Source organism: Lithobates pipiens, unplaced genomic scaffold (assembly GCF_037356315.1).
Source record: "Lithobates pipiens isolate NorthernLeopardFrog02 unplaced genomic scaffold, aLitPip1_a1.2 Scaffold_18, whole genome shotgun sequence".
NCBI classification, from domain to species: domain Eukaryota; kingdom Metazoa; phylum Chordata; class Amphibia; order Anura; family Ranidae; genus Lithobates; species Lithobates pipiens.
The window spans coordinates 556,722,560-556,737,977 of record NW_027507758.1 but is presented as its reverse complement, the minus strand read 5'-3'; the positions used below and the strand labels follow the sequence as shown (position 1 = coordinate 556,737,977).

The 15,418-nt window shown below is 43.8% G+C and overlaps 1 protein-coding gene across 2 annotated transcripts in view; it reads right to left on the bottom strand.

Moving 5' to 3' along the window:
* Positions 1-15,418, bottom strand: part of RCAN2 (regulator of calcineurin 2) — a 251,754-nt gene that overhangs the window by 57,968 nt on the left and 178,368 nt on the right. For both annotated transcript variants that reach the window (XM_077488942.1, XM_077488943.1), the window contains 2 exons: positions 7,717-7,890; positions 3,428-3,599 (listed from right to left, as the gene is read on the bottom strand). In XM_077488942.1, coding sequence (XP_077345068.1) covers positions 3,428-3,599; positions 7,717-7,890 — 346 coding nt within the window. The remainder of the gene's footprint in view (positions 1-3,427; positions 3,600-7,716; positions 7,891-15,418) is intronic.

Sequence of the window (15,418 nt, the reverse complement as noted above, 5' to 3'; positions counted from 1 at the left end):
CAACCGCCTCCTGTAAAGATGGACATCTCGGTTGTGGCAGCAGCTGTTGCAGTTACCGAGATATCCCTCTTGAAAGTGCCGATGTATATGTACAGGAGGCGGTCGGCAAGTGGTTAATACTTGTGTTATAGCAGCAGCTAGCTACCATAACCCCAGTATCATCTTTTACTACGGTTGATTCTGTGCCGGATAAAAGTGGTTCCATGGGCGCATTCGCCACGGGATCACTTTTATAGGCGGCGGTAGAGGTGCCCTCACCACTTCCCGGTCGTTACCGGGTTTACTGGAGCCATCAGTAAAAGCTAGTTTGCTGGGCAGGATGTGAGGGCAAGATGGCCCCTACTAAGCTCTATGCCCTTGGAGGACAGGAGCGAGCTTTGATGTCACTTTCAGTTCTCTAGCATAAACAAATTTTTTTTTTTTATTAAGTCAAAAAAATTTTTATTTGGTTTTAAAGGTAAATGAGAGATCTGAGGTGTTTATGACCCCAGATCTCGCAATAGAGGACATGTCATGCTCATTTCTATTACAAGACATGTTTACATGCCTTGTAATAGGAATAAAAGTGATCAAAAATTTAAGAAATAAAGGGACAGTGTAAAAATAAAAAGTAAAATAAATAAGAAGAAAAAAATAAATGAAAGTGCCCCATCCCTCCAGGCTAGCATGCAGAAGTGTACGCAAACATAAATCACGCCTGCATATGTAAATGGTGTTCAAACACATATGAGGTATTGCCGCGATCGTAAGGCCGCGTACACACGCGGGGACTGTTCGCCCAACTTTGTCCGCTGAACAGTGTTTCGGCGGACAGTCCGCTCGTGTGTGGGCTTTCAGCGGACAGTTTCAGCGAACAGTCTGCTGAACAAAGTTTTTCGGAAATTCCGAAAAACTGTCCGCTGAAACTTGGTTTCAGCGAACAGTCCCCTCGTGTGTAGGCTTGTTCGTCAAACTAAGTTCCGCGCATGCTCAGAAAGGATTTACACGCCGAAAGTTGTAATGCAGTGTATAGGACGTCGTATTTTCCGTCCCGTCGTACATGCCGTTCACGTCATCGCGCACGGTTTCAGCAAACTGTTCGTTCGTCGTGTGTGGGCAAGTCCGTCCATGCTAATTTTGAGCGGACTGTTTGCTGAAACTGTTTGACGGAAAAAGTTGAGCGAACAGTCCCCGCGTGTGTACGCGGCCTTAGAGTGAGAGCAATAATTCTAGTGCAAGACCTCCTCTGTAACTCTTAACAGGTAACCTGTAAACATTTTTAAAATGTTGCCTATAGATTATTAAGTGCCATAGTTTGTTTAACCTCTTGAGATCCGCGCTATAGCCGAATGACGGCTACAGCGCGGACCTCCTTTGCCGGGACTACGTCTATTGACGTCGTCCCTTGCACGAGCGGCCTGTGCGCCCCCTGAGGGGCGCGCGGCGCGCTCTCTGATTGGTGAGTCAATGAGACTCGCCTGATCACGGATCCGAGCAAGGGGTCGATCCCGACCCCTTACCACGTGATCAGCTGTCAGCCAATGACAGCTGATCATGTGACAAAACAGAGCCGGTAATCGGCTATTTTTCCTCCTCGCGCTGTCAGAAAAAAAAAAGCCGATCACCGGCGGCCGTGATCGGGACATGAGTCCCGATCATGGCTAGTGTATCAGTGCCCACCTGCCCCCTGCCAGTAACCCCCAGAGAATTAAAAAAGTGCCACCCAGCAGTGCCACCCATCAGTGCCCATAATGCCACCCAGCAGTGCCATACATCAGTGCCCACAGTGCCATACATCAGTGCCCACAGTGCCATACATCAGTGCCCACAGTGCCACCTATCAGTGCCCACAATCTGCCTCAACAACATTGCTGCACCTCAGTGCCACATATCCGTGCCCATCAGTGTCATCTACCAGTGCCCATCAGTGCCACCCATCAGTGCCCAGCAGTGCCACCTATCAGAGCCACCTATCAGTGCCCATCAGTCCCATCTATCAGTGGTACCTATCAGTGCCCCTTAGTGCCACCCATCCGTGCCACCTATCAGTGCCCATCAGTGCCGCCTTATCTGTGCCCATCAGTACTGCCTTATCTGTGCCTATCGGTGCCACCTTATCTGTGCCTATTAGTGTCGCCTTAACTGTGCCTATCAGTGCCCACCAGTGCCGCCTATCAGTGCCCACCAGTGCCGCCCATCAGTGCCCACCAGTGCCGCCTCATCAGCGCATTTCAATAAAGGAGAAAAATGACCTGTTTGCAAAATTTTATAACAAACTATTAAACATGATTTTTTATTTTTTTTTATTTTGCATTTTTTTTGTTTGTTTAGCAAAAAATAAAACTCCCAGCTGTAATTAAATACCACCAAAAGAAAGCTGTATTTGTGGGAAAAAAATCATAAAAATTTCATTTGGGTATAGTGTTGTATGGCCGCGCAATTGTCATTCAAAGTGCATCAGCGCTGAAAGCTGAAAATTGGTCTGGGCAGGAGGGGGGATTAAGTGCCCAGTAAGAAAGTGGTTAAAGCATGACATGTTAGGTATCTATGTGCTCGGTGTAACATCTTTCACATTATACAAAAAAACTGGGGTAAATATTGTGGGGTTTTTTTTATTCATTAAAGTGTATTTTTCAAAAACAAAATTCAGTTTGAAGGACCACTTTGCAAATACAGTGTGACATAAAATATTCCAACAATTGCCATTTTATTCTCTAGGGTCTCTGCTAAAAACCTATATATAATGTTTGGGGTTCTAAGTAATTTTCTAGCAAAAAAATACTAATTTAAACTTGTAAACATAAAGTTCCAGAAAAGGCTCATGTTTTTGTAGCTAGAAAGTCCCAATTCTGTAAATAAGTTCCCCTCTTTGATTTAGAATGTTGCCATCACTTTATATGAATACATCTGTTGCACATCAAGTTGCAAATACAGTGGAACCTTGGATTATGAGCATAATCCCTTCCAGGAGAATGCTTGTAATCCAAAGCACTCACATATCAAAGCGAGTTTCCCCACAGAAGTCAATGGAAAGGAAGATAATTTGTTCCACATTGACTCCTATTGCATGCAATACCGCCTGTGGCCAGAGGTGGGGGGCGCCAGAGAGACTTATAAATACTCAGGTGCATTCGGAAACCCTTGGAAAGGCTTGGAAACACTCGGGAACGGAGTATTTCTGAGTGCTTCTGAGTATTTCGGAGTATTTCCGAACGCCTCTGAGTGTCACCGGTGCCCCCGCACCTCTGGCCAAATGTGGTACTACACATCGCAGAGGCTTGAATCCTCTTGCGAGAAAACACTCACAAACCGAGTCAGGATTTTAAACAATAATAGCTTGTATTGCGAAAACACTTGTTAACCGCGTTACTCGCAATCTGAGGTTCCACTGTATAGGTTAAAATATGAGCAGCCAACCTGCATATAATAGACGTGAAAGAGTCCTTACCTGGTCCAAGCTTGGCCACTGCATAAAGAAGGTCGTAATTAATTACTGGTGTGGCGTCATCTATGGGCTGCCAGCCAACGGGGGGTGACACGGGAGGTGAGATGAGGAACTGTTTAGACGGCTGTGGGGGAGCCAGATGTAGTTTGTCTCCGCCTGTCTCTGTTGTTTGCACCTGTATATGGGAAATTAAATCATTTATATTAAAGTGTATGTAAAACGTTACAAAGTATTTATTTTATTTGTTCCCTTTTTTTTCTCGATTACAAAAGGTAAATGTAATGGAGAAACAGATTGTAGGGATTTCTGCTACCCTCTACTGTTAGCTGCTAGTATCACACTGAAATGTAATGTTATGTATGTCACTTTCTGACTCTGAGGTTGTTGGGAAAAGATCCTGGAAGGAGGAACTGGGGAGAGAGAGAGACAATTATGCCAGTATTTCTATGCTCCTAATAGTTTAAAGAGGTTGTGAATGTACAATTAAAGAAAATAAAAAACATGTCAATACTTACCTCGAGTGGCCCCGAACCGCCTCTTCTTAGGTCCCCCACTGGGCTCCTGGCCCCTCCTTCCTGTCCAGTGCCCCCATGGAAAGCTGCTTCCCAAGGGGGCACTTGTGCATGTTTGCTCCCAAGCCCCACTGCTGCATCCACTGACACAGCAGGACTCGACCTTGTCCCCTGCTCCCTCATCATTGGTTTGATTGCCATTGTGGTAGCCAAAGGCTCCTGATTCCACAGCAAAGCCTACGAAACCTGAAAGAGGGGAGAAGAGCTTCAGATATGCACAGCGCTGGGTCGAATGAAGAGTTCAGGTAAGTAAAAGGGGGGGGGGGTGAGGCGGGATGCTGATGGATTTTTCTTTATTGACTATTAACCATCCTTTGGAACAGCGCTTCCCCATTGTTTTTGAATGTTACTTCCTGCCTGTCCAATGCAAAATGAAGGCCAAAGGGTGGCTCTATTATCCTGACTGGGTGACATATGACATCCAGCAGAACAAGCCACTCACATGTGCCCGCGGGGGTGTGTAATGTGACAACAGGTAGTGCTGTGTGTCGCTCTAATTACACAGGCTCTTTACCATGTGATCAGCTGTGTCCAATCACAGCTGGTCAAATCATAACCAGGAAGTGTCGTTTATCGGCTTTTCTGCTATTCGCGCTGACAAGGCGCGAGTAGACGACAGTCAATCAGCGGCTCTCCTGACGGGGGGGGGGGGTCATTGATTATCAGTGCAGACCCATGAAGGATGCCAATCTGTGTCCACCAGGGATGCAAATGAGTGCCCATCAACTATCTCAATCAGTGCACATTAGGAATGCCAATCAGTGCCCATCAGTGATGCCTGCCAGTGCCTCCTCATTAGTGCTGCCTATTAGTGCCACTTATCAGTGCCCATCATTGCCACCTATCAATGCCTCATCATCGGTACCCATCAGTGCCACCTCATCAATGCCCATCAGTGCCACCTCATCAATGCCCATCAGTGCCACCTCATCAATGCTCGTCAGTTAAGGAAAAAACGTACTTATTTAAAAAATGTTATAACAGAAATGAAGAAAAACTTTATTTTTATTATGTTCAGTCTTTTTTTATTTGTTTAGCAAAAAATTAAAAAACCCAGTGATGATCAAATACCACTAACACAAAGCACAATTTGAGACAAAAAAATTATAAAAATTTTGTTTGGGTACAGTGTTGCTTGACCGAGCAAATGCGACAGCACTGAAAGCTTAAAATTGGCCTGGGCGGGAAGGGGGTGAAAGTGACCTGTACTGAAGTGGTTAATTCAAGGAATGCATTAAGGTAAACTATGTTTAGGCTTTAGAACCACTTTAAAGGGATTGTAAAGTCAGAAGGTTTTTTTTTTATCTTAATGCTATGCATTATGATAAAAAGCCTTCTGTGTGCAGCAGTCGCCCCAACACCCCCTAATTCTAACCTGAGCCCCATCTCTCCCCAGCGATGTCCACAAGTGCCTCCGCCGCTTGGGACTCTCCTCTTGATTGGCTGTGGCACAGCAGTGGCGCCATTTGGTCTCACTGCTGAAAATCAGTGTGAGTTAGTCAATCAGGAGAGAGAGGGGGTGGGGCCGAACCATGGCTCCATGTCTGAATGGACACAGGGAGCTGTGACTCAGTTCGGTTGCCCCCACAGCAACCTGCTGTGGGGGCACTCGACAGGAGGGAGGGGCCAGGAGAGCTGAAGTGGGACCCGAGAAGAGGAGGATCTAGGCTGCTCTGTGCAAATCTACTGCACAGGGCAGGTAAGTATAATATGTTTGTTATTTTTATAGGAAAAAAATAGACTTTACAATCACTTTAACTGCAGCTACCCTTAGCTTCTTGAGTGTATTGCTGAATCCTGTTACTATCTCACATCCACAGTGCCAGATAACTAGGACTGTGTTCCTAGCTGGTTGGGTAACAGCTGGAGTGTCTACTCATTACCACAGATCTTGAATTTCCAGCCTGCAAACTGCTGCAACTTTTATAAGGCCTTCCCAGATTAAGAAGAGTGGGAGAAAATGGTATTGAGCCATTAAGCATTGCAAGGAGTTATTGCTACTGGACTGATTAGTAGACATAAGAATCCAGCATGTAGCTCAGCCTACCAGAACGGATTTAACTAACTGTACAACTAATTTCCAAGAGACTGACCCTTTAAATCTCAATCATATACCCTGTAGCATAAACTTGGGAGCTACGGGCACATCCACAGTGAATTTCATAGTACATTGGAAATGCGATTAGCTCATTGACAGACTTGGCCGAAACACATTACTGCAAAGTGAAACTGACCTGGCCTAAAGGTTGATCTTAGCGGGTCATTTGATAGAGTTGTAAGTTATTCATTAACCACTTCAGCCCCGGAGGATTTTACCCCCTTCCTTACCAGAGCACTTTTTGCGATTCGGCACTGCGTCGCTTTAACTGACAATTGCGTGGTCGTGCGACGTGGCACCCAAACAAAATTGACATCCTTTTTTCCCACAAATAGAGCTTTATTTTGGTGGTATTTGATCACCTCTGTGGTTTTTATTTTTTGCGCTATAAACAAAAAAAGAGCGACAATTTTGAAAAAACACACAATATTTTTTTACTATTTGCTATAATAAATATCCAAATTAAAAAAAAAAAAACTAATTTTTTTCCTCAGTTTAGGCTGATACGTATTCTTCTACATATTTTTGGTAAAAAGAAATCACAATTAGCGATTATTGATTGGTTTGTGCAAAAGTTATAGCATCTATAAAATAGGGGATAGATTTATGGCATTTTTTTTTTACTAGTAATGGCGGCAATCTGCGATTTTTTTCGTGATTGCGACATTATGGCAGACACATCGGACACTTTTGACACATTTTTGGGACCATTCCCATTTACACAGCGATCGTGCTATAAAACTGTGTAAATGTGACTGGCAGGGAAGGGGTTAACACCAGGGGGCGCTGCAGGGGTTAATATGTTCCCTATGGGAGTGATTCTAACTGTGGGGTGAGGGGACACACAAGGGGAGGAGACCGATCTGTGTTCCTCTGTACTTGGAACACACCATCGGTCTCCTTTCCACTGACAGGACATGGATCTGTGTGTTTACATACACAGATCCACGATCCTGCTGTGTTCCCGGGCAATTGCGGGTGCCCAGCGGACATCGCGGCCCCCGGGCACACGCACCGGGTCCCGAGCGATGCCGGGAATCAGGGGACGTCATATGACGCCCACCCAGGATGGGAGATCCCATCGGTGGGCGTCATATGTCTATAGGCTGGGGTTGAAGTGGTTAAAAGAGATGTATGGGATTTTTTTTTTTTTAATCATACTTACCTAGGCAGATGCAGCATTGGTCCCCCCGCCGGCTCGAACACTGAGAACTGAGCAAACACCACCAATCGCTTGGTTCTCACTGAGCAGAGAGCTGGTGACTGTCAGTCACAGCTCTCTCCTCTACACCCCCCACTCTCATTGGAGTGCTTGGCTGTGGAAGGGCAGTGCAGCTGGCTCAGGCTCTCAGCGACTTTCTGAGAGGCTGAGCCGGGTGCCAGTCCAGGTATGTGGGCGGATCCTTCCTGAGTCTGGATCGGCTCTGTGACGTCAACCGACAGCTGGCTGCAGCCCGCTGTCTGCTGAAAACGGGTCACAGGAGTGAGGAACGACCTGCACTACTGTGATCCACAGGGGAAGTACAGCCAAACAAGCTTTGGCCGTACTTCTTTAATCAAGGTACACATGTATATGTATTTCTAAATGTCGTTTTTGAAATAAAAATATAATAAATTTACACCTGTGCAAAATATAGTTTTAGTTTCTTCCCTCTGAACTGTGTTTCGTGGAGCTCTATCCTAGCTTGTGCTGCTGCCTTGGGGTTACTGAAGTTTATCCGAACTCGTCTGAAGCTCTTGAATAGCTGTAAGTTGACACAATCATCATACGCTCGGAAAAGGGCTTCAAATTTTTCCTAGAAAAACAAAGACATATTCTTATGAAAAGCAAGTTGATATGCATAGAATGTAGTTGTATTATATTGTGCTGATACTGTATATTATAAAAAGAACACAACTAGAGGCTCCGGTGGCATGTAACAATGCTGCAACTATTGACATAAGCTGCTGCGTTCATACACACAGACAGTAGTAGGCATTTTATGTGCCTAGCAAAAATTTCCAGATGCTTTCCCATGTTTGGGGAGCTGCGATAGACCAGTAACTGGCTATATGTGGCAAACAGCTAAATACACAGACAAAATACATACACAAGAGTTCTTTTACCTGCAAAAGGATTTGTAATTCTGTCTATCCAGTCCTGAGATTTACACTCTGCTACACCAAGCCAGCCAGGAGACCTGATTTTCTCTGTTTCCAAAAAGACACATTTACAGGCCTGCGATTGGACAGCAAAAGGAGAAGCAGCAGACTGATGTGCTCATCTCTCAGGCCACTCTGCTTTCTCCTTCTCCTTCTTTAACCACTTGCCGACCAAGCAATTTCTGGCACTTTTTGTTTACAAGTTTAAATCAGTAGAAAGTAGTTATCTAGAAAATTACTTAGAACCCCCAAACATTATATATATATTTTTAGCAGAGACCCTAGAGAATAAAATGACGGTGATTGTTGCAATTTTTATATGTCACACAGTATTTGTGCAGTGGTTTTTCAAATGCAATTTTTTGGGGAAAAAAATACACTTTAATGAATCCTAGTATAGAAAACATAGACCAATTTCTTGGTAAATATAAAAGATGATGTTACGCCAAGTGAATAGATACCTAACAAGTCATGCTTTAACCACTTCAGCCCCGGAAGGATTTACCCCCTTAATGACCAGGCCGTTTTTGGTGATACGGCACTGCGTCGCTTTAACTGACAATTGCGCGATGGTGCGACATTGTACCCAGACAAAATTGATGCCCTTTTTTTCTTACAAATAGAGCTTTCTTTTGGTGGTATTTGATAAACTCTGTGGTTTTTATTTTTTGCGCTAAGAACAAAAAAAGAAAGACAATTAAAAAAAAAAAAAAAAATATATATATATATATATATATATATATATATTATTTTTTTTTTTTTTTACTTCCTGCTATAATACATATCCAAAAAAATATATATATTAAAAAAAATGTATTCATTAGTTTAGGCCAATATGTATTCTGCGACATATTTTTGGTAAAACAAAAAAATGCAATAAGCATATATTGATTGGTTTGTGCAAAAGTTTCAGCGTCTACAAAATAGGGGATAGATTTATGGACTTTTTTTTTTCTTTTTATGTTTCTCCTGGTAATGGTGATGATCTGCAATTTTTATCAGGACTGCGGACAAATTTGACTCAAAGTGACACTTTTTGGGGACCAATGACATTATTACAGTGATCAGTGCTAAAAAAATGCACTGATCAATATATAAATGACACTGGCAGGGAAGGAGTTAACAGTAGGGGGCGATCGAGGGGTTAACTGTGTTTTCTGGGTGTGTTCTAACTGTGGGGGGGAGCTAGGCTCACTGGGACAACACAGAGATCACTGTTCCTGATCACTAGGAACACAGATCTCCATGTTGTCCCCTGTGAGAACAGGGATTCACCTTGTTTACATATTGACATCGAGTCCCCCTGACCAGCGTGTGCGCTCCCACAGTATCTATTGCATGAAACGACGTACAGGTACGTCTAGGACTAGGGAACAGACAGAAATGACACTCAGCGCTCCTAATTGAGACAAATATGTACTATAGAGGGATGTATTTTGTTCATATTTCATGTCTGAGCACTTTAAAAGGGAAACATTTTACTTGCGTTTTTAGCAAGGTAAACAACACAGCCATAACGGATCAATGTGAAAGGGCTCGAAGAGCTAGGCAATGCTGAATCCTTTGATCTGTAATTGCAGTCGTTTAGTTGGTCTCGTAGGCTCAATTCACATCTATGCATGTTGCTTTTGAGCGTTTTTGCGGTTCTTGTCGCGTTTTTGGACACGCGTTTTTACCGTGATTTTGCTGTGATTTTGCCGCGTTTTGCGGGGTTTTTTTACACTGTGGTTGCTTAGCAACCAGATATATACAGTGAAAAGATTGAAAAAAATGGAAAAAAAACCCTGCAAAACGCAAATCGCTGCAAAATCGCGGGAACGCTGTAAAAACGCGTTTTTGATGCAGGTCCATTGACTTCTATTACATGCAAAACGCTGCATTTTGCATGAAAAAAAGTCCCTGACCCTTTCCAAAAACGCAGAGGCACAAAAATGCATTGATGTGAACATGTTCCATAGGAACCCATGTTAAAAAATTTCCCTGCATTTCTGCAAAATGCACAATGCATCAAAAAACGCGTTAGTGTGAATCAAGCCTTAAAGAGGGATTCCACCAAAAAAAAAAATATTAAAAGCCAGCAGCTATAAATACTACAGCTGCTGACTTTTAATAAATGGACACTCACCTGTCCCGGGTTCCAGCGATGCCGGCAGCCGAGGCCGATCGATCGCTCGGCCCTCGGCTGCTGCCGCCACTATTCTAGGTGAGGGAATCAGGAAGTGAAGCGAATCGGCTTCACTTCCCGGTTCCCTACTGCGCATGCGCGAGTTGCGCCGCGCAATAGGAAATCTCTGCACTGTCACTGGGACCCGTGTGTGTCCCAGCAGACAGCGCGGCAGGGCAGGAAATGGCGTAGACTCCCACGGGAGTCTATGCCCGGAAGTGGGTGTAAATACCTGTCTTTGACAGGTATCTCCACCCCTCTCCCCCCTGAAAGGTGTCAATTGTGACACCGGAGGGGGGGAGGGATCCGATCAGCGGAGGTTCCACTTTAGGGTGGAATCCCGCTTTAAGCTGTATTTCTAGAACCTATACAGTATTTTCTCCGGTCTGTCCAATAAGTCGTTGGCCATGGCAGTTTCTATCCACCAATATTTTTATTTTCTCTTTGTCATGATTCTATTTCCTGACAACCTTCCAATTTGTAATACCATCCACTACACACAACTTCGTTTTTTTTCCATTGCAACCTTTTTTAAGACGTATTAGTAAAAAAAAAAGTCCAGAGTGATCATTTTCACCATTGCAAGGAATGGCAGGATTGGTATTTATTCCATGAAAGGTTCTCTTTAAACTGAAAGAAGCTGTAATCTTCAAATGACATATTCTAGACAATGAAGCACTCAGGAACCAAGAATCACGATGTGACTGTCTGCTTGGTTCAATCAACACTTACCTAGTGATGTCAGCTTCCATATAAATGAGAAAAAAGGGAGAAAAAAAAACATCTTTAGCTAGAACACAATGTTCCCAGAATTTCACATGCAGAGTAACGGCACCTTGAGAGTTCTCACACTACTATTGCTAAAGATCCACACAATCCAGTCTGGGCTGGAGACCACCATATCTCCGAGGGGGTGTACACTTCAAACAACATCTGACTCTCACACAAACCTTTACTTGTATATCATATCTAAACCAAAATTGAAAATATAATGTGCGTGAATACTGAGTCATTTTGCTTTAATGTGTTCATATCCCTTGAAATTTTCCACATTTTGTCATGTTACAGCCAAAAACGTAAATGTATTTTATTGGGATTTTATGTGATAGATCAACACAGATGGCACATAATTGTGAAGTGGAAGGAAAATTATAAATTGTTTTCAGTTTCTTTTACAAATAAGTATCTGAAAAGTGTGGTGTAGAGGGTTAGGGCCGGTTCACACAGCGGGCGATGCGAGGCGACACGACTCGCCTCGCCTCGCTCCCGCAAGTCGCCCCTGTTCTGTACAATGGAACCGTTCTGAGAGGAGCGACTCGAGTCGCTCCGACTCAGAAAAAAGGTTCCTGTACTACTTTCGGGCGACCTCGGGGCGACTTGCATTGACTTCTATACAGAAGTCATTTGCAAGTCGCCGCCGAGGCCGCTGCAGGTCGCGGCGAGGCAAGTCGGAGTCGCCTCGCCTCGCCTCGCCTGCAGTGTGAACCGGCCCTTAGGTTATAAAAAAAAAATATCCCAAGCTTTGAACATCTCACAGAGAACTGTTCTTTCCATCATGTGAAAATGGAAAGAGTATGGCACAACTGCAAACCTACCAAAACATGGACTTCCACCTAAACTTACAGACAAGGAGAGCATTAATCAGAGAAGCAGGCAAGAGGCCCGTGGTAACTCTGGAGGAGCTGCAGAGAGTCACAGCTTAAGTGGGAGAATGTGTCCACAGGACAACTAATAGTCGTGCACTCCACAAATCTGGCCTTTATGGAAGAGTGGTAAGAGGAAAGCCATTGTTGAAAGAAAGCCATAAAAAGTCAGTTTGCAGTTTGCGAGAAGCCATGTGGGAGACACAGCAAACATGTGGAAGAAGGTGCTCTGGTCAGATGAGATCAAAATGGAACTTTTTGGCCTAAAAGCAAAACGCTATCTTTGGCGGAAAACTAACACTGCACATCCTGAACACACCATCCCCACTGTGAAAAATGGTGGTGGCAGCATCATGTTGTGGGGATGCTTTTCTTCAGCAGGGACAGGGAAGCTGGTCAAAGTTGATGGGAAGATGAATAGAGCCAAATACAGGACAATCTTAGAAGAAAATCTGTTCAAGTCTGCAAAAGACTTGAGATTGAGTTTTTCAGCAGGACAACGACCCTAAACATACAGCCAGAGTTACAATGGAATGGTTTACATCAATTCATGTGTTAGAATGGCCCAGTCAAATCCAGACCTAAATCCAATTAAGAATTGGTTGCAAGACTTGAAAATTGCTGTTCACAGACGCTTTCCATCCAATCTGACAGAGCTTGAACTATTTTGCAAAGACGAATGGGCAAAAATGTCACTCTCTAGATGTGTAAAGCTGGTAGAGACATCCCCAAAAAGACTTGTAGCTGTAATTGCAACAAAAGGGGGTTCTACAAAGTATTGACTCCGGGGGGCTGAATACAAATGCACACCACACTTTTCACATATTTGTAAAAAAAAAAAAAATGAAAACCATTTATTATTTTCCTTCTACTTCACAATTATGTGACACTTTCTGTTGGTCTATCACATATAATCCCAATAAAATACATTTATGTTTTTGGTTGTAACATGACAAAATGTAGAAAATGTCAAGGGGTATGAATACTTTTTCAAGGCACTGCACATTGAATGGCATCGCAAGGTGCTGACAAGTGTTAGCATAATGCACCAGAATGCAAAAGTGTGAGTTGTAATGTTTTTTTATATCAGGATCTTTTTTGTTAGAAACTTTCAACCAGGGAGTGTAGTAACCCAGCTTCTCATGCCCACATATGGTGGGAGTGCCCGCATATCCATCCTTATTGGCCAGAGGTGTTTCATCTCATAGGTCTGATCCACAGCTGTAGTATTCCTCATGAACCTTGGACCAAATTGTTCCACTGAACAACCAAACCAACCAGCCAATAAAAGGTCTGTTACCCTTCATCTCCTGAATGCAGCATAATCTCTAAGCCCTTGTACACACGGTCGGAGAATCCGTCGGAATGTGTCCTATCGGACCGCGTCGTCGGATAATCCAACTGTGTGTGGTATGCATCGGACTGATTCCGTCAGAATATCCGTCAGACTCAATTTTCCAACATGTTGGAAATATTTCCCGACCAACTGGGCCGTTCGGACATACTCCGATCATGTGTAGAGAATTTTGATCGGACCAAGTGCCACGCATGCTCAGATCAAATTCCTACATCAAAGCTATTGGCTACTAGCCTGAACGTAGTCCCATCGTAACGAAATTACGTCATCACGTTCTGAAAGATCGGATTTTTCGCCAACTTTGTCCGACCGTGTGTATGCAACAGTTTCGGACAAGATCCGACGGACAAAATCCGACGGGCAAAATCCGACGGATTTGGTTGTGGAAATCTCCGACCGTGTGTACAGGGGCTTAGGCCCCTTTCACGCAGGCAGACCATTTGGGTCCGCCTGTCAGTTTTTCAGATGGATCCGTTTGGACCATCCATTGCCTTCTATGGATCGGCGGATGTCAAGGAACATGTGTCCATTGATACTCGTAAAAAATTCAATCCGATCCTGTCTGCTAAAGACAGATAGATGGGGATCTGTTGCCCATTCGTCGGGTGGATTGGATTGCATGTTAGTCGGGTGAAAAATGAACAGGCGGCCGACTGTCCATTGAGGGGAGCAGGCTGTGTCTCATCTGCATTAGCGGAGCGGACACGAACCAGCCATCTGCCTGGTGAGAGGGGTCAACGGACAGATTCCCTGCTGGGCAGGGGACTTCGCCGGAGTCCACCCTATGTGAAAGGGGCCTAATTCCTACTCTGTGGGGACAAGCCTCAGTACCATCCCTGGCTCAATGGTTACGTAGAGCAGGAGATGTTTGTCTTTTGGAAGACCGAACTCATTTTGCAAAGGGGACTGTAGCTCGGCCCTCTAAAATATGAGCCTCTTGGTTCGATTTTAAGAATTCTACTGTCTACAAAGATATCATCTGTGACTCTCTCACATTGTAGCATCATAATGGTCATATATCACTTACGATTCTTGTTTCCTTTTAGTCATAATGCCAATAATCTGTAATCGGTGCTCCTCTCCTACCCCCTTCTTCCCCTTCCCAAACTTTTTTCTACCTTTCCCTTTTCTACTTATGTTTCCATCCCTCTCCAACCATTCATTTTTTTTCTGATATAACTTTGATTCTGCTAACAAAATAATAATCACCCGGATCTATACTGCTATCTACTGGTTACTGACCCTTCCGAATTGTTACTCATGGTCCTCGGGTTCACCACATTCCAAACGTTTCTTCTTGTAAACATTCCTGGTTCCCATTTACTGGTAAACCCTGTTAATGCTTTGTATATCTTTGTTTAGCCCTCATTCACATCAGTACGATTTGTCATGCAATTTGACAGCTCCGATTTGACAGCATGACAAGTCGCATCCTATTGCCGACAATGGAACCATTCAAATTGTCACGACCTATGTCATGGTGACTTTAGAAAAGGTTCCTGCACTTCTTTTTTCCAATTTCATTGCGACTTGCATAGACTTCTGTTAAACGAAGTCGCAAGCCGCAATGAAATCGGAGGTGCAAAGTGCACTGATCTGCGGCTCTGAAATAGCACAATTTCAAAGCTGCACTGGTGTGAACCAGAGCTTAATCTCTAATAAACAGATATTGAACAAAAATAAACATACAACCGCACAAGCGGCACATAAACAACACCACAGATCAATATGATCCATCATACAGCAAGAAGTCGAGTAACACCAAACAGATTTAAAAACATTTTCCGTAAGCATATGGATACTCGTAATTACCAACCATTAAATCGTTAGGCAGTAATCTGGGCGTTAAGAATATATTGTATAATGTAACCAAAAACACAGTGTGGGAAGAGTGATAATTAAGAAGAATAAACATGTGTTTATTTAAAATTCTCGGAGGAGACCGTAGCTCGTGTTTAAGTACAAAGTAGGAATTCCACATTTACAGGGAGAGTAACGTGTCTGAAATCAAGAGAAAT